The sequence below is a fragment of the Staurois parvus genome, unplaced genomic scaffold (genome assembly GCF_062004578.1).
Source record: "Staurois parvus isolate SC_StPar_1 unplaced genomic scaffold, SC_StPar_1.0 ptg002977l, whole genome shotgun sequence".
Classification (NCBI taxonomy): Eukaryota; Metazoa; Chordata; class Amphibia; order Anura; family Ranidae; genus Staurois; species Staurois parvus.
Genome location: NW_028320773.1, coordinates 53,798 through 74,080, shown reverse-complemented (window position 1 = coordinate 74,080; position 20,283 = coordinate 53,798). Strand labels below are relative to the sequence as shown.

General features: G+C 47.2%; 3 protein-coding genes across 3 annotated transcripts in view; all 3 read left to right on the top strand.

Moving 5' to 3' along the window:
- The first annotated feature begins 1,771 nt into the window (after window positions 1-1,771).
- Window positions 1,772-16,813, top strand: LOC149428766 (uncharacterized). The gene is made up of 3 exons (XM_089667015.1): window positions 1,772-1,826; window positions 5,378-6,003; window positions 14,813-16,813. Exons 1-3 carry the CDS (start codon window positions 1,772-1,774, stop codon window positions 16,271-16,273), a joined length of 2,142 nt encoding a protein of 713 aa, XP_089523141.1. The 3' UTR covers window positions 16,274-16,813.
- LOC149428765 (uncharacterized) overlaps window positions 3,951-20,283 on the top strand; it is a 48,175-nt gene continuing 31,842 nt past the window's right edge. The window contains exon 1 of the mRNA XM_089667014.1: window positions 3,951-4,027. The gene's annotated coding sequence lies outside the window, so the exon portion shown is untranslated. The remainder of the gene's footprint in view (window positions 4,028-20,283) is intronic.
- LOC149428767 (uncharacterized) lies at window positions 7,765-13,670 on the top strand. The gene is made up of 3 exons (XM_089667011.1): window positions 7,765-7,875; window positions 13,199-13,405; window positions 13,518-13,670. The coding sequence occupies exons 1-3, from the start codon at window positions 7,765-7,767 to the stop codon at window positions 13,668-13,670; spliced, it is 471 nt and encodes a 156-aa protein (XP_089523137.1).

Below are 20,283 nucleotides of genomic sequence, written 5' to 3'. Positions count from 1 at the left end.
TCAACTTTGGGTACTTCAGTACCCAGAACGTCCTGTGGGCTGGTAAGGGTTGATTGGCCAAGGGCTAATGTCCAGCCTATGTCCATATTTCAATAAATTGAGGACCCTGAGATATGGATGGGGTGATTCGTACAGAGCCATTTCTATTTTACTGGCGAATCGCGGACTTTCTCTAACTTGCTCCAGTCACAGGATAACTCTTAGCAAAAGTTTTATTTCTGTTTTTATTCCCTTTTATTTTATTTTATTTTATAGTCAATAGCCAATTGTGTGTCTTTTTGTATTTTCTGTATTATTTGTAACTTTTTATACTTTGTACATATTCTATGCACAGCTCACTTTCAGGATATTAAATCATAAAGTTAATAAGTGACTTCTGGATACTTAAGCTCCGGCTCATATCTCCGGAGAGATTATTGTATTACAGTGTCTATATATGCTCGGTCTAAGTTCATTGCCAATCTGTATGCAATTGCACTGTGTGTTGGCAGATTGCATGCAGATTGTAAAGTAGCAGATCTGCCAGACAGAGATCTGTGTGTGTGGTGGCCTAGCAGACCAGTCTGCCGACAAACTGTTGGATGGTGGCAAGCTACCGTTTGTTGTGTGACTGGTGTGGGGGGGTGTGGACAGTGGAATCGTCATTCACTCCGGGGTTCTAGCTTGTAGGATAGCTGGAGGAATGCTAGAAGTGTTTGCCAATTGCTAGACTGCTCCCCAACCCTTAGATTGCACCAGATTGTATATAAGATTTGTATCTGCCTGTGTGTGGTCAGCCAGCTGGATTGGAGTGGAGTCTCCCTCTAGTAGTGGCCAGATGCAGTGCGGGCTGTGAATGCGTATCATGGCCAGTCTTATATGCTCAAAGTAAGACCCCCTCATTCCCTCTTTACCCCAAGTCACGGCCGGACGTGCATGCCTCGGTTAGCTAGGCGCCGTGGGCATGTGTGTGCGGTGTGGATCCATGACAGCCCCGCAGTAAAGGCATAGGTTGCCTTGCCGTCTGCGTAATCTTTCCTCTGGAGATAAGGCAGGTCAGAGAAGGCCAATTTGCATGGGTTCTACTTCAGGAGTGCTGATAGGCGGAGAAATAGGGACAGAATCCACTGGTCTTGGAACCCTTGGCAAAACCCTTGGCAAAGGGTCTGGGTATGTTCAGAATGTCTCTCCTGTAGCCGTTGATCCAATTAGGTAGCGAGTTGAATTAGATTCTCCAAGGAGGAGGGAGCCTCCACCCTAGCTAATTCGTCCTTGAGGGACTCAGACAGACCTAGATGGAACTGGTATTTTAGGGCTGCGTCATTCAACCCGGTATTGGCGGACCATTTGCAGAATTCCACAATGTAGTCCTCCACATGCCGTCGGCCTTGTTGTAGAGCATGAAGGGTGGATTCAGCAGTAGAGGTCCTCTGGGGGTCATCATAAAGAGCTGCCATGGCTTCAAAGAATGTGATCACTGAGTTTAGCGCTGGTTCTTTTTGTTCCAGAAAGCTGTGTGCCCATGATTGAGGTTCGTCAGATATGAGAGAAATGATGAACCCCACTTTAACTGCCTCAAGTGAGAAGGTCCTGGGTTGCAGTGCAAAATACAACTCACAAGCATTCTTGAAGGCTCGGAATTTACGTCGGTCCCCAGGAAGCGTTCCGGAATGGTAACCCTGAGTAGTACCACAGCGGGTGTAACAGTGGAAAGCGAACTGGCTGGTGCCACTGTAGGGATAGGACTAGGCAATGGATTCTGGTCTGCAGAAGTCGTAGCAGTAGTGAGCGAATGAAGATGTCCCTCCAGCTGAAAATATTCCTCCTGCAGATCCTTGACCACTTGCGTAAGTGCCGTCATCTGTTGGCACAGGGCTTCTAATGCGGAAGCACCTCTCTCGGCCTCAGACATAATGGCTGATTGATACTGTCACGTACCTGGTGAGAGATGCCAATGGAGAGAGGGCTTCCCTTGCGGCTAAGTTCCAGACTCCCCTGAGATTGGGACAGCAGGAGTCAGGACCAAAGTGGCACAGGTCACCTGTTGGAGTGCTTATTGGTGGTCCACCCAGGAGCACAGCTGATGCACTGAGATGAGGTCTGCAGACAGGTGGTGCCTGTGTGAGGTATGAAAGCCCTTCCGGGGAACAGGATTACTGGATAGCCGGTTGAAAGCCAAGGTCTGCGACTGGGTGGAGATCAGAACAGACATAGTCAGATGGGATAGCCGAGGTCAGGCACAGAGGAGCAAGAGAGAATATCTGTTAGCCAGCCGAGGTCAGGTCAGGGTTTAAGCAGAGAAGACAGGTCCAGGAGCAAGCCGAGTCAGTAACAGGAAATCACAGTAGCACAGGAACAGGAAATAACAGTAGAACAGGAACAAGGTACTGGGGAGCCAAAGATCAACCAGCACTTGAGAGTAGTGCAGGGCTTCCTTATAAAGGCCGTTTGCCACCAAATTTGAGCCAATGTGAACTTCTGCAGCCATGCAAGGTATTGGCAGGGGTGCCAGGTCTCCTAACACCTCTGCCAAGGACAGAGCCCTGACATCTGTCCCCTCTACCCTCCGGCACCCGCTGAACTGTGCCCACAGATGGGCAAGCAGAGCCAGAGAAGCATAGTAGGTACAGGAGAGGTTCACACACACGGGGTAGCAGAGGCTGGCACCTGAAAGGAGAGCCCTGCGGCTTGCCCTCAGCAGGGATAAAGATTAAACACAATACTTGCCCGGCCCCCAGAACTACATGTCCCGGGCGTCAGGTGATGTAAAGTGACCATCCCTGCATGATGAGCCGACATTGACCTCACAGCACTGCCTCAGAGCAAACTAGTCATAGGAAGGATCAGATTTATCATTCCTTGTCTGCAGATCTAATACTCATCAAAACCAGTTCAGAGACCAAACAAACCCAACAGAGAAAAGGGGCCCCGGACCTCAAAATTGTAGTAAACACTAAACAGCCCAAACAAAATGTCTTCCCATGGGGGGAGTAGTTCTTCAATGTCCAGCAACCCTCCTATTCCCCCCTCACATCCACATCCTATTATTGTGTGACCAATACCATCCAAATCATTCTTACTTTCATTTCCCAAAGTTATCCGTCTACAAGGAGACCTGTATAGATCACATGATGGCACCAATGAGGATGGAGGGGGACCGGAGTCACATGACTGAGAAGATACTAAACCTCACCCTGGAGATCATCTACCTGCTGACTGGAGAGGTGAGGAGCATTCTGGGAGGTCACATGACATCACTCTTATCTCTATTAATAAAATACAGACCTGACCGGAGAGGTGAGGAGGATTCTGGGATGTCACATGACATCACTCTCATCTCTATTATTAAAACACAGACCTGACCGGAGAGGTGAGGAGGATTCTGGGAGGTCACATGACATCACTCTCATCTCTATTAATAAAACACAGACCTGACCGGAGAGGTGAGGAGGATTCTGGGAGGTCACATGACATCACTTGCATCTCTATTAATAAACACAGACCTGACCGGAGAGGTGAGGAGGATTCTGGGATTCTAACATGATATTCCTATTGGTTCCTCAATGCAGAGATTTCCTCCTCTGAAGTCAGGTGATCATATGACCATCACAGTGCCTCCATGTGACTCCCTAAACCCTGAGAGACACAACATGCAGAAGATTCTAGAAGTCACCAAGAAGATGATGGAGCTGCTGACAGGAGAGGTGAGCGGTGCTGGGAATTCTGGGACATTCTCCAATCACTGATCATTATCAGTATCATTAGGATCTGTACATTCTCTGCATTGTTACCATTGATGTCATTTTTATTATATATTCAGAGTGGAGACCTGAGAGATCCTAAAGTTGAGGTTAAAGGAGAGATGAAAGAGGAGGAGGATGAGGATGGGGGGATGGAGGAGTCAGATCTTCTAAAAGAACACAAAGATCTGTACCAGGACACCATGGTGGAGTCATCCAGCTACAGGAACCCACCAGAGAGATGTTCCCGTCCTCTGTATTCCCGGGATTCCACACAGGAAGGTCACACCATCCCTCACCATCATCAGGTAGATGATGACAATTATTGGTAGTTGTGATTTATACACAGTATGTTTGTTACAATGAATGTTTTATTATATCTTTCAGAGTGGAATCCTCGGGGATGATAATATTGATGTTAAAAAAGAGTATAAAGAGGAGGATGAGGAGTATGGAGTGATGGAGGAGTTTTCAGAAGGACACAAGGATATGATGGAGCCACCTAATACCAGGAACCCCCCAGAGAGATGTCCCCGTCCTCTGTATTCCCGGGATTCCACACAGGAAGGTCACACCATCCCTCACTATTACAAGGTTGGTGGGATGGGGAATCTAGAACATGGACTTGTAGAGATAATATTTGTATTTTTCATGTGAGCTTATATTTATATATTATGTGAAATTTCTAATTTTCTTGGTTTAGGGTGAAGATCTGATAAATATAAAAGTTGAGATAAAAGCAGAAGAAGAAGAGGCGTATGTGAGGGATGATCAGCAGTCTATGGAGGAGGATGGAATAACGGGGACATTTATAGAGGAGGACACTCCTACAGAGATCAGCACAGGTGGGCCATGAACACTAAATACACGATATACTCTCTGTTGTACATTACATACTCCTGACCCCTGCACTATATACTCTGTTGTACATTACATACTCCTGACCCCTGCACTATATACTCTATGTTGTACATTACATACTCCTGACCCCTGCACTATATACTCTATGTTGTACATTACATACTCCTGACTTCTGCTCTCCCCCCACTGCTATATATACACATAATATAGATTCTCTTTTGTTCCCCCCATTTCCTCCCAGCTGGACATTTTATATCGGATGATGTGATTGGAGCACAGACTTTTACATGGTGATAATAATGTGATAACATCCTCCAACTTTGGACCCTTAAACAGAAAGTGATAATGAGGGAGGAGTCAATACCCCAATGATGGTGGTCTTCAGGATCAGTCCAGTCTTCATCTTGGTTGTTCTCCCCCCATCCTCACTCTCTGACCTCTGGTGGGGCTCAGCCCCGCTGTTCTTCATGACTAAATCATGGACTAAATAAGGAAGTGCAGTACTTCTTGTGTTGGGAAGATGGCGATGAGTGATAGAGGGGGTGGGGACTCTCGTCCTATAATCCCCTCATCACTGTCCCTCCTATAAAAGACAGTTCTGGTTGTTTCCTCACTCTCTGACTAAGGTCCATGAATAAAGAAATGACCTGGTAGGAGATCAGAGGAGCCATTTCCTAGTTCCCTTGAGGGTGGAATTGTAAGCTCCTCAGAGACCAAGCTGCCTGATGTGGGTGGAGTCCTGGTTGGGGGAACCAATCAGCTCCTGTCTAGTAATCCTCTTTGTCTTTGTATTTTAGTCCATGGCCGGGAGATGAGGAAAACCTCCGAGGATTGTCTCACTTTGTCTCCAGACTGGAAAGTAGAAGATGAGGACATCACACAGTATAGTCCAGGAGAAAACCCGGCTCCCTCCAATGTCCATCCGGCACCACCCAGTGTAGATGGACCATCGGATTCCTCGTATCCTGAGGAACCTCAGACTGTGCGGGACCGGGCCGGCCTTCCAACAGGGAAGAGGTTCTCCTGTACTGAGTGTGGGAAGATTTTCTTTTCTAAATTCCATCTTAATGTACATAAAAGATCTCACACAGGAGAAAAGCCGTATTCCTGTCCTGAATGCGGGAAGGGTTTCCATTTTAAATCCCATCTTAATGTGCATAAAATAACTCACACAGGAGAGAAGCCATATTCCTGTCTTGAGTGTGGGAAATGCTTTTCACGAAAGTCCGATCTTTACAAACATCAGAGATATCACACGGGGGAGAAGCCATATTCCTGTCCAGAGTGTGGGAAATGTTTTTCACAGAAGTCTCATCTTTCCAGTCATCAGAGATCTCACACGGGGGAAAAGCCGTATTCCTGTCATGAGTGCGGGAAATGTTTTTCACAGAAGTCCAATCTTAACAGACATCAGAGATCTCACATGGAAGAGATCCGTGTTCCTGTCTTGAGTGCGGGAAATGTTTTTCAGTGAAGTCAAATCTTTGCATTCATCAGAGATGTCACACAGGAAGAAGCCACTTTCCTGCCCTGAGAGGGAAATGTTCCTCACTGAAGTCCTGTCTTCCTGTACATCAGGGGTCCCACACAACCCTGAAGGTGTATTAGTGCCTTGAGTGCGGGAAATGTCTTCTAGATGAATGTTGTTGGACATCCCAGCTCTCATGTGGGGAAGAAGCACACCCTGATATACACCTCAGATATACTCCATGGCTGATCTTCATCATGGAAGAAACAGTCCATAAGGAGATCAGAGGTACCCAAAGACATGGATGAAGTGTGGGACCGGGTCGGCCATTGATGGCAGGAGAAGAAGTTTTCAATGTATTTTCCATCAATGGAAGACATTCCAGCAGCTCAGATGTGATCCTAATAACATTGGTTCCCCCATTCACACAGGAGGAATGGACATGAACTCTCACTGAGGGAATTGCTATACAAACATTCTATGAATAGACCCCCAAATGTCAGGAGACGTTTCTATAAAGACGGGAAGTATGGAGCAGAGAAATGAACAGACCTCCCAGCAATGTTATTACCAGGCTGCAGCTAGGGGGAGCTCTAATGTCACCCCAGCAGAGGGATCCCATCTAGCCCACATTAACCCTCTCACTGCCAGAGCTGTTTCTGCACAAATGTTAAAATGCTAATTTTGGACCTGAAGATTAGTTTGTTACTTTGTTATAATAATGGAACACGTTGTGTATTGTATTGTACACCAATAATAATGACTCCGCCCCCACATTCCAGACAAGGGATCTTCCTGACCAATCGGATTTCTTCCTTTACTATTTCCAGATTTTTATGCTTCAATCTTGTTAAATGTAAAATTATAATAAAACATTTATTGAACGAAAACTATTGTGTGTGTCGGTGCAATGACGGCAAACTTCAATATAGAACATTGCTCCTCTGTGACACCTCACACCCTTCAATAACGGCGCAGAGTGCGGGGGTCAGCAGTATATCATATACAGCCCACCATACAGAGTGCAGAGGGGGGCTGTAGTGTGCCCCCCCTCCTGATCCATACCAGGACACATGTCCACAACATGGGGGTCACCTTACCTGGGGGGATTAATACAACCAGAAAATGTCTGGGTTTATATGGCAAGGAGAGTGATGAATGTTCCCAATTTCCATCTGTCAGAGATGCTGCCGATCATTTAACTACATGTTTGATGGCCATTCCCACCCCAACCTCGGTTTTGTTGGACATTTTCAGAGTAATGACTAATGATACTGATGTATGAATGGATGATGGACCATCTATGTCATTGTATGAGGACTGTCAGAACTGTCCAGGTCCATATAAAGGCTGGAATATATGACTGGTATGAAAACGTTGAATGTTCCCCCAGGAGATGTGTTACAATATGACATGTGATTCTGAAGAGATTCCCCGGTGTTGGGATCTCAGATTTCCATATGGCCCACATCACACAACCCGATCTCCTCAGGACAGGATTTTCTGTACGTCTAATAGAACATGTAGTTCAGTACATAACCCAATGAGCTGTCATCATGTTCTATCACAGCCCAGCCACACTCAGCAGGTCACACTACCTTTAGGATGGTTGTTTTCTTGTGGAAATCCCACATATTCATATATTCCAGGAATATTACTGGAGGGCCTTGTACTTGGAGCCGTCTGAGTATGATATTGCCTGAGCATCCTAAAGCGATGGAGAAGGATCTAAGATCAAGAAGGAGGACCGAGATTGGATCAGAAGATTGTATATCAGACATTACACTGCTTTCCAAAGCTGAATACACTAGTTTAGTTGGATCTATTGTAGGAGGACCAGCATTGGCATTATATAACACAAGGACATAGTTACATAGTTAGTCTGGCTGAAAAAAGACAAAAGTCCATCCAGTTCAACCATTAACAAAAAAAAGTTATAATCCGACACCCACAGTTGATACAAAGGAAGCTAAAACCCAGCAAAGCACGATCCAATCTGCTCCTGCAGGGGAAAAAATTCCTTCCTGATCCCCCGAGATACAATTGGATATTCCCGGGATCAATGTTCCCTATAAATGTTAGTAGAACTGTTAATCCTTTAGCATGTAGTCTGGGATGAAGTCTGAATCGTACTTCTATGGCTTTGCAGGAACTGTTGCCCGACCTCCAAGGAACCCGTAAAGCTGTTCTTCAGAATCGAGTGACTATAGATTGACACAGTGCACCACCCGCTCCTCCTCAGTACACTCCACTCCATTGGCCTCCATGACTCTGCTCTCTCCTGGTTCTCCTCTTACCTTCCTCAGCGCACTCATGACTTTACCATCAAGATCAACAGCACTGCCATTGGTCCTTCCCCTCATGTCAGGGTGCTAGGCGTAATCCTAGACTCTGACCTCTCCTTTGGGCCCCACATCCAATCACTGGCTAAATCCTGCCACCTCAATCCCCGAAACACTTCCTAAATCCGCTCCTTCCTGACCAATGACACCACAAAACAACTTATCCACTCCTTGGTTATATCCCGCCTCCATTACTGCAACTCCCTCCTCACTGGTCTACCGTTACACAGGCTATCCCCCCTTCAGTCTATTATAAATGCTGCTGCTAGACTCATACACCTTACCAACCGATCAGCGACTGCTGCTAGACTCATACACCTTACCAACCGATCAGCGACTGCTGCTAGACTCATACACCTTACCGACCGATCAGCGACTGCCGCTAGACTCATACACCTTACCGACCAATCAGCGACTGCCGCTAGACTCATACACCTTACCAACCGATCAGCGACTGCTGCTAGACTCATACACCTTACCAACCGATCAGCGACTGCCGCTAGACTCATACACCTTACCAACCGATCAGCGACTGCCGCTAGACTCATACACCTTACCGACCAATCAGCGACTGCCGCTAGACTCATACACCTTACCAACCGATCAGCGACTGCTGCTAGACTCATACACCTTACCAACCGATCAGCGGCTGCCGCTAGACTCATACACCTTACCAACCGATCAGCGACCACTGCTAGACTCATACACCTTACCAACCGATCAGCGACTACTGCTAGACTCATACACCTTACCGACCGATCAGCGACTGCTGCTAGACTCATACACCTTACCAACCGATCAGAGACTGCCGCTAGACTCATACACCTTACCAACCGATCAGTGACTGCTGCTAGACTCATACACCTTACCAACCGATCAGCGACTGCCGCTAGACTCATACACCTTACCGACCAATCAGCGACTGCCGCTAGACTCATACACCTTACCAAACCGATCAGCGACTGCCGCTAGACTCATACACCTTACCAACCGATCAGTGACTGCTGCCCCTCTCTGCCAATCCCTTCATTGTCTTCCACTAACCCAACATATAAAATTCAAATTACTAACCACAGCATACAAAACCATCCACAACACTGCCCCGGCTACATCACCAACCTCATCCACAGATATTGCTGGCTCCTCTCCTCCCAAGATATCTTGCTCTCTAGCTCCCTCGTCACCTCCTCCTACACTCAACTCCAGGACTTCTCCAGAGCCTCTCCCATCCTCTGGAACTCCCTACCACTGTATGTATGGTCAGCCCCTCACCCTCTCTGCTTTTAGGTGATCTTTGAAAACTCACTTATTCAGGGAAGCCTACCCCACCCCCACCTAAGAACTGTACTTGAATCACCTCCACCAGATCATCCCCCGCAGATATCACCTTTTGTATCCCCTCCCCCTTCCTTCATATTGTAAGCTCCATGAGCCGGGCCGTCCTATTCCTTCTGTACTGAAATGTATTGTAATTGTACCGCCCCCCTTATATTGTACAGCGCTGCGCAGACTGTTGGCGCCATAAATCCTGTATAATAATAATAATAACCCCAGCTGGGAGTAAAGGGTGGAAATGGCTGGTGACCCCCAGATTTGGGCAATGATGTCATCACTATAAATGGATAAAACCCGCGCTATGTGTAACAACTCCAAACCTACAAAAACCTTCTAGCGGACTGCTGCTGTAACAAAGGGAAGGATTCCCTGTCATCTAGAAGAGCATTATGTGTCACAGCGCTGTCCTATTGTGTGTGCACAGAAATCATCACAAATACACTACAAATATGTGGAGACATTCAGAGATAAAGAGCTCGGGGCTCCAAATCCTATTCTCTGCACATCCACTGCTTCCACTTTACACCCACTTCATTGGTCTTATGGGGTTTATCAATAAATGAAGGAAACTGAACCGTGTGCAAATCCATCCACAACATAAAGTGCTTTGTGCTCAAGATGCTGCTCCCTGCACATCCACTGCTTCCACTTTACACCCACTTCATTCATCTCATCAGATTTGCTGCTATAGGAAATCATCTCAAATCCTGTGCAAATCCATGGAGACAGACAATATTGTGTGCTCAGTATAGTGTTCTCTGCAAGTCCACCACTTCCACTTTGCATCTACTTCAATCACTCTCCACCCTTTACTCTGGGCTGGGGGCTTTGTATCCATATACCAGATGTTCTACAGGACTAAATCTGCAATCAATGTTACTGCAAAATCAAAGGGGCCAAAACCCCTCCCCCGAGCAGTCATATATTTCTGTCCCCCTTGGTGGGAGTGGAGGTGACCCCTCTATAAGGATCTACAGTCCATACACACCCAGCACAAGGCCGGGGTCACACTACCAGACGCTTCTCGGGGCTGCAGATCCTCTGAGCTCCACAAGGTGGGGATCTCACTTCTACCCAGACAGGAAGTCTCTATGGAAGACAGACAGGAAGTGATGTCAGGTACAGACAGGAAGTGATGTCAGGTACAGACAGGAGTTCCAGGGGAAACATGAGTAAGGAGGACGCAGAGAGTCCACATACCTGGATCTGGCGGCAGAGGAGGTAATACGTAGATGAACCCCTTCAGGGGGAGGAGTTGATGATAATATATTTGCTCCCAAAGCTGGCCTACATGGTTCAGTTTTATCGTTCAGCCAGCGGGATGACCATAAAAACAGAAGCGATTCCCCCATCCACACATTGGAGGTGGAGGGGGGAATCCTCCCTGCTGCACTCTTGTATTCTGACAATGGGGGGACTCCTCCGCTCTCAGAATACACGGATCAGCACTGAAGCTATTGGCTGCAGCCGCTGGGGGAGTGGCTTTTATCCGGCAGTGGCCACACATGGATGGAAATGTGAGCGATCCCTGCTGAACCAGCTGAATTTTCATGGATCTATGGTCACCTTCAGTGACTTCCTCCCCTCCCCCTCATCTCCTTCATGATGGAAGTCATGCTGAGATCATCTCCCATTGGCTGAGCAATATTCTCATTTGTCTCTCAGCTCCTTCTTGCTATTCCTCGTCCTGCCTGTTGTTTCCTTGGATTGATTTTCTGTGTAGTGACCCCGGCTTGGTCTCTTGGATGCGCTCGTCTGTTGCTTGCCCTGACCTTTCTCCTGATTCCTGGATCTCCTCCTCATCTCTCCTCCATATCCTCTTACACAGCTTTTCTCCACACCTGCAGTGACCCTGGGGGGAGGAAACTTGGCACCAGCACGCCGCCAAATCCATCCCCACCATTAGGGGCTCTGGAGACAATGGTCTGCTATTTACACTCCGTTCCTCCGCACGTCACCTGATCACATGACAGCTTACTTCCACAGATTCCGGACAGATTTCTGGATGGTAAAGGTCAAAGTTCACTCTTCAGTTTAGGAGAGGTAGGACACACCCAGGAACAATGATTTGGTTTTCATGAGAGTCTCATATAGAGGACCCCTCAAATCTCCCCATCCAAATGTCCCTCCATCCAGAGTCTATATGTCCTATGACATCACACTGACCTCACAGCTCCTCCTCCCCCCAATGTCCTTCCATCCAGAGTCAGAGAATCCTATGACATCACACTGACCTCACAGCTCCTCCTCCCAATGTCCCTCCAGCCAGAGTCAGGGAATCCTATGACATCACACTGACCTCACAGCCCCTCCTCCCAATGTCCCTCCATCCAGAGTCAGAGAATCGTATGACATCACACTGACCTCACAGCTCCTCCTCCCAATGTCCCTCCATCAGAGAATCCTATGACATCACACTGACCTCACAGCTCCTCCTCCCAATGTCCCTCCATCCAGAGTCAGAGAATCCTATGACATCACACTGACCTCACAGCTCCTCCTCCCAATGTCCCTCCATCCAGAGTCAGAGAATCCTATGACATCACACTGACCTCACAGCTCCCCCTCCCAATGTCCCTCCATCTGGCTTTTTTCTGATGCTCTTAGGATGTGGGGCCCCTTGGTATCCTCACATGTAAAGTGGGACTGTTGGTCCTGCGTTGTATGTAATGACATCAGAATGCTGCAACAAGCCTATACCCTGCGTAGTGTGGGGGTCCTGTGGGGGGGAATTATACCTCAGCCTGAAGTGGGGCTTTAATAAAATGGAGACCTGAATGGAGAGGTGAGGAGGATTCTGGGAATATCATTTGATGTGACTATTTGTGTTCAGATGTAGAGTTTTCCTCCTGTGAAGTCTGGAGATCATATGACATCACATTGCCTCCACCTCCCTCCCTGATAGAAGAGAGAAAGAAGAAGAAGATTCTAGAAGTCACCAGAGAGATCACTGAGCTGCTGACAGGAGAGGTGAGCGGTGCCGGGAATTCTGGGACATTCTCCAGTAACAGACAAGGGATGTGTCTGGATGGTGACTGTATCATTGTGTGTGTCAGGTTCCTATAAGGTGTCAGGGTGTCACTGTCTATTTCTCCATGGAGGAGTGGGAGTATTTAGAAGGACACAAGGATCTCTACAAGGACGTCATGATGGACAATCAGCCGCCCCTCACATCACCGGGTAAGAGGAGACTTTATTGTAAAGGAGAGAGCAGTACGGAGGATCCACCTAGATCCCCCATCATCTGATAAACACATAGAAACAATGGATTCAGTCAGTGTGTGTGTTTCCTACAGATGGATCCAGTCATGGGAACCCACCAGAGAGATGTCCCCGTCCTCTGTATTCCCGGGATTCCACACAGGAAGGTCACACCATCCCTCACCATCATCAGGTAGATGATGACAATTATTGGTAGTTGTGATTTATACACAGCATGTTTGTTACAATGAATGTTTTATTATATCTTTCAGAGTGGAATCCTCGGGGATGAGAATATTGATGTTAAAGAAGAGTATAAAGAGGAGGATGAGGAGTATGGAGTGATGGAGGAGTTTTCAGAAGGACACAAGGATATGATGGAGACACCTAATACCAGGAACCCACCAGAGAGATGTCTCCGTCCTCTGTATTCCCGGGATTCCACACAGGAAGGTCACACCATCCCTCACTATTACAAGGTTGGTGGGATGGAGAATCTAGAACATGGACTTGTAGAGACAATGTGTGGAGTTTTTTTTTCTTTAACCTTATATTTTACAGATGATATTCTCTCTCATTTCCTTGATTTAGAGTGGAGATCCAATCGATATAGAATTTGAGGTGAAAGCAGAAGAAGAAGAGGCGTATGTGAGGGATGATCAGCAGTCTATGGAGGAGGATGGAATAACGGGGACATTTATAGAGGAGGACACTCCTACAGAGATCAGCACAGGTGGGTCATGAACACTAAATCCATTCCTCCACCCATACTGCTCACTGATTGGTCCAGAGTAGGGCGGGGACTGGGTGATATCAGCCTGTAATCCCCTGGTCACTTTCCTGAGCTGTGTTCCCCGTCCTGTATTCCTGGATTTCTCTCGGATAATCTTCCTTCTCTGTGCTGCAGACACAATTTATGTATCTAGACTGGATTTATGGAGGTTCTGGGGTTCAGCTGGCAGAAATATGTTCATTTTCACCATAAGTGTTATTAGACCTAGGCACCTGATATAAGTGTCTATGGTCTCCTTCCCCATGCCCGGGTCTAGTAATATCTCTGACAGATCAATTCTCCCAGGGTTCTTTCCTGGCTGTGCCGGGTGGAGGGATATGTCTGTATAGTCTCAGACCCAAGTCACTGAGTGCAGTCTCAGGAGATGGGAGGCAGCGGTGTGGGATCTCTGCAACTTGTCTACAGTAAACATTTAATCTTCCACTGATTACTGGATACCAATATTATGAGTCCTGACCCTTATACTGTATAATTTATATTGTATATTACATACTGCTGACCCCCACACTATGTACTTCTTGTGTTGGGAAGATGGCGATGAGTGATAGAGGGGGTGGGGACCCTCGTCCTATAATCCCCTCATCACTGTCCCTCCTATAAAAGACAGTTCTGGTTGTTTCCTCACTCTCTGACTAAGGTCCATGAATAAAGAAATGACCTGGTAGGAGATCAGAGGAGCCATTTCCTAGTTCCCTTGAGGGTGGAATTGTAAGCTCCTCAGAGACCAAGCTGCCTGATGTGGGCGGAGTCCTGGTTTGGGGGAACCAATCAGCTCCTGTCTAGTAATCGTCTTTGTATTTTAGTCCATGGCCGGGAGATGAGGAAAACCTCCGAGGATTGTCTCACTTTGTCTCCAGACTGGAAAGTAGAAGATGAGGACATCACACAGTATAGTCCAGGAGAAAACCCGGCTCCCTCCAATGTCCATCCGGCACCACCCAGTGTAGATGGACCATCGGATTCCTCGTATCCTGAAGAACCTCAGACTGTGCGGGACCGGGCCGGCCTTCCAACAGGGAAGAGGTTCTCCTGTACTGAGTGCGAGAAGGATTTCCATTTTAAATCCCATCTAAATATTCATAAAAGATCTCACACGGGGGAAAAACCATATTCTTGTCCTGAGTGCGGGAAATGTTTTTCACATAAGGGCAATCTTAACACACATCAGAGATCTCACACAGGGGAGAAGCCGTATTCCTGTCCTGAGTGTGGGAAATGTTTTTCACATAAGTCACATCTTGACACACATTACAGATCTCACACGGGAGAGAAGTTGTATTCCTGTCCTGAGTGCAGGAAATGTTTTTCACATAAGCGCAACCTTGACACACATCAGAGATCTCACACCGGGAATAAGCCATATTTGTGCCCTGAGTGCGGGAGATGTTTTTCACAGAAGTCCGGTCTTTACAAACATCTGAGATCTCACACGGGGGAGAAGCCGTATTCCTGTCCAGAGTGTGGAAAATGTTTTCCACATATTTCCGGCCTTTACAGACATCAAAGATTTCACAGGGGGGAGAAGCCACATTCCTGTCCTGAGTGTGGGAAACTTTTCTCAGACAAGTCCCATCTTTACACACACCAGAGATCTCACACAGGAGAAAAGCCATATTCCTGTCCAGAGTGTGGGAAATGTTTCTCAGACATGTCCTATCTTTACACACATCAGAGATCTCACACCGGGGAGAAGCCATATTCCTGTCCTGAGTGCGGGAGATGTTTTTCACAGACGTCCAGTCTTTACAAACATCAGAGATGTCACACAGGGGACAAGCCGTATTCTTGTCCTGAGTGTGGGAAACGTTTTGCACGGAAGTCCCATCTTTACACACATCAGAGTTTGCACACAGGGGAGAAGCCGTATTCCTGTCCTGAGTGTGGGAAATGTTTTTCATTGAAGTTCAGTCTTTCCAGGCATCAGAGATCTCACATGGGGGAGAAGCCTTATTCCTGTCCTGAGTGCGGGAAATGTTTTGCACAAAAAACAGATCTTGTCAAACATGAAAGGTCTCACACAGGCGAGAAGCCATATTCCTGTCCTGAGTGTGGGAAATGTTTTTCAGAGACGTCCAGTCTTTACACACATCAGAGGTCTCACACAGGGGAGAAGCCGTATTCCTGTCCTGAGTGTGGGAAATGTTTTTCAGTGAAGTCCCATCTTTATAAACATCAGAGATCTCACACGGGGAAGAAGCCGTATTCCTGTCCTGAGTGTGGGAAATGTTTTTTAGATAAGTCCAATCTTAACAAGCATCAGAGATCTCACACGGGTGAGAAGCCGTATTCCTGTCCTGAGTGCGGGAAATGTTTTTCAGACAAGTCCAATCTTTCCACACATCAGAGATCTCACATGGGGGAGAAGCCGTATTTCTGTCATGAGTGCGGGAAATGTTTTTCACAAAAGTCCCATCTTTCCACACATCAGAGATCTCACACAGGGGAGAAACCATATTTTTGTCTTCAGTGCGGGAAATGTTTTTCACAGACATCCCATCTTTATAAACATCAGAGATCTCACATGGGGGAGAAGCCACTTTCCTGTCCTGAGTGAGGGAAATGTTCCTCACTGAAGTCCTGTCTTCCTGTACATCAGGGGTCCCACACAACACTGGAGGTGTATTAGTGCCTTGAGTGCGGGAAATGTCTTCTAGATGAATGTTGCTGAATCTCCCATCCCAGCTCTCATGTGGGGAAGAAGCACACCCTGATATACACCTCAGATATACTCCATGGCTGATCTTCATCATGGAAGGAACAGTTCATAAGGAGATCAGAGGTCCCCAAAGACATGGATGAAGTGTGGGGCCAGGTCGGCCATTGATGGCAGGAGAAGAATAAAAATGGAGTCCTGCCCTGTGATTCAGGCATCACCAGCAAGGCTCCCACTTTCCATTCATCACACATCTGCATCAGAGGCTGGTCATTAGCTCTGAGGAAAGGGATTCATCCCCGAAACACGTCAGCCATTTGACCGCACTGACAGTGAGGACACCTTACCTGCCGTTGTGGCCATCCATGCTTTTTAGATACATGCTTCATCTGGAAGTGTTTTGTATTTTGTAGTCCTTACAATAAACCTTGGATAATGCGCTAGGTGTGTGCGCCTCCTGTTTTCTCTTTATCCTGCCCTGTGATTGGCTGAATACATTTGTGGTGGGAGATTTCACAAACACTTGGAGGTCTATTATTGATACTTTGTGGACAAATGTTCCAAGCACTCATTAGGCCCACAGTTGGAGGTGAGGACAATACTTGCATGGTGGGGGATCACTGAAGAGGTGGGTGGTAATAAAATGTCCCAATTCTAGAAGAGTGACTGATGGTGTACACATGGAAGCAATGGAATTGTGTGTATACCGGGAATGAAGGAGTGATTGGTGAATGCACATATTGGGACTTTCCTGTGTCTTTCTCCATACATGTTTCTTCTTGTATGTTTCCCGTGATACAAATGTCTGTGTATATGATCGGCACATGATGGTCTGTCTATGACAAACGTTTCATTGATCTGATCATTTCCATGGTGATTGTGGACACATTGTGATTGGTTGATGGGGGATGGAAAGCACAGAGAGCAGGAAGTAGAGCGCCATCCTTTCTACCTTTCTCTATTCCTAGTTCAGATTTGTAGCAGAAATCCCCAAAATGTAGCAATACACGGACAATTGATATCAGACAATGAGGCAGAGGAAGGCCAATCATGAAGCTGTGGGTGGTGCAGCATAGACTGGAACAGGGTCCTCCAGGAGTGCAGCTCACACTGCGGGCAGAACTCCTCCTACTGGGACATTCAGGCTTCACACAGCTACAGCTGCACTCCCGGGACTGCCACGCCTGGACTGTATATGGGGCGGGTGTGGAGGGAGGAGGAGCAGGGATTGGCTAATGGAAAGTGGGGGCATCTCTGAGTTACTGATGGATATACAGTATATGGAGATCAAGGAGAGTTCATCTTCTGCCGGCTATAGATGGGGCCCTTCAACAGTTGGAGTATAGGGGATGATAATGACTGGGTCAAATCTGCAGAGAAGATGGAGCAATGGGATCTCCTTGGATGAAGTGGGGTTGAGGTGTCTGCTAGCAGTGTCCACGTGTGAGAAGTAGAGCAGAGGTGGGGGAGGGTAAAGGTGTCTGCTAGCAGTGTCCACGTGTGAGAAAGAGAGGAAGTGGGGGAGGGTAAAGGTGTCTGCTAGCGGTGTCCATATGTAAGGCACAGAGTGAAGGTTGGACAATCGCCCTCCACCAATCATGACTGAAGATAAAACTGAGGTGCAGGAAAGGGGGGTGAACAGGCTCTGGAGCAGATAGGATGATGTGAAGAATGCACAGCGGGCTGCAGTGGAAACCACTGATTATGGTCAGTATGGATGTCCCTGTGTCTCTGGCCACTGGTGATGAATGTGGTATCACTGCCATCTAGGTACCTGCCACTGGAAGATGTGGTGTCACTGAACTGCTGGCTGCTTACGTAGGATGGTCACTGGAAGGTGCAGTGTCACTGAACTGCTGGCTGCTTACATAGGATGGTCACTGGAAGGTGCGGTGTCACTGAACTGATTGCTGCGTACGTAGGATGCTCACTAGTAGGTGCGGTGTCACTGAACTGCCTGCTACTTACATAGGATGGTCACTGGAAGATACGGTGTCACTGAACTGCTTGCTACTTACATATGATGGTCACTGGAAGGTGCGGTACTACTGAACTGCTTGCTGCTTATGTAGGATGGTCACTAGTAGGTGCGGTGTCACTGAACTGATTGCTGCGTACCTAGGACAGTCACTAGTAGGTGCGGTGTCACTGAACTGCTTGTTACTTACATATGATGGTCACTGGAAGGTGCGGTATCACTGAACTGCTTGCTGCTTATGTAGGATGCTCACTAGTAGGTGCGGTATCACTGAACTGCTGGCTGCTCACATAGGACGGTCACTGGACGGCTGGATGTAGAACTCCCGTGTTGCTGTTTCTCTCCACAGAAACTAGCAGAAGGGCAGCAAACAACTGAACTCTCCAGAGCCCCCAGGACAAGACCCCGAGACCACCAATCACAATAAATTTATAAACTCTCCAAGGATCCCCTGTTGCTTTGGCTCTCAAGCCAGTTGTAGTCTCTGGGCTAATTCATTCTTCAGTAGGGGTTGGATGAGGGACTACATGTCCCAGGATCCTCTGCTTTCAGGGTCAGTAAGAGTGGTCTCCCTCTAGAGCAGGGGTGTCAAACTGGTGGCCCTCCAGCTATTGCAAAACTACAAGTTCCATCATGCCTCTGCCTTTGGGAGTCATGCTTGTAACTGACAATCTTGCAATGCCTCATGGGACTTGTAGTTTGGCAACAGTAGGAGGGCCGTAAGTTTGACACCTGTGCTCTAGAGGCAGAAATGTGATGCAATGATCTATCCATGACCATAAGGGGAAATGAAACAACCTGTTGTGTACTCTGTAATGTCTCCTCTCCTCCATGTCTTAGTAGCCTGCACCTGGCTACACACTCCCCCCACTAAGAATCTTTGGTCCCCAAAGATGGGACAGGGTCTTTTCTCTTTTCCATCCAAACAAGTGAGGTGGATGGGGGAATCCCCCCTTCCAGGACATTGTATTCTGAATATTCATCTGCCTGTTAGCACTGGGGGGGTCGGGGGGATTGAAGGATGGAAGACTTCAACTAAAGAGGAAGTCATCAATACAAGGGGCATTCCATATTGACAGTAAGTACTGTCTGTTGTGCAGTTTTTTGAAGAAATGTGTGACTAACCTTAGGCTTTAACCGCTTCAGTGCCGCCCTATATCAGAGATACTGCTACAGGGCGGTGCGGCTGTGCAAAATCATTTATATACATATGTGTGTGGATCTGCAGTTCCGGGTAGGGAGTGTGCATGTGTGCCCCACCTACACTGCCATTCTTCTCAACCACTGGGTCCCAGCCGGTGATTCTTTGTTAGCACCCTGTGATTGCTGAGTATTACTGATGGGGGAGAGACCTGTGTATAAACAACACAGATCTCTCCCCTGTCAACTCCTGCACACTGCTTTGTATGGCTCTGCATAGGAGACCAATACAAAGCAGTGTACTTACAGTGAAGCACACACACAGCACACAGCCCTTTTGATGGCCCCTCATGTTACCCCTTCCTGCCCAGTGCCATTAATACAGTGTCAGTGCTTTTTATTAGCACTGATCACTGTATTGGTGTCACTGGAGATGTCAGTGACACCAAGTCAGCTCCCCCCCAGAGTCAGAATGCCAGCCGCAGTCCCACTATAGTACTCTGATCACCGCCATTAACTCACTTATTCCCTTGATGGTAAATATAATAAATGATCACAACCTTTTGTCTATACATGAATTGAGCCAATCCCCATCCGGCTATTACCAATAATATTTATACCAAATGATAACAACTGTAACAAATAAAGATCTGATTGGTTTACACAGAAAAGAAGCTTGCTATGAATGGAATATAACAAAATATAAAGGATATGATACACACAAACAATGATGTCACAGTCTAACATACAGTATATTACCAGTACATAGAGAGGACTACAGGAAAGACACATA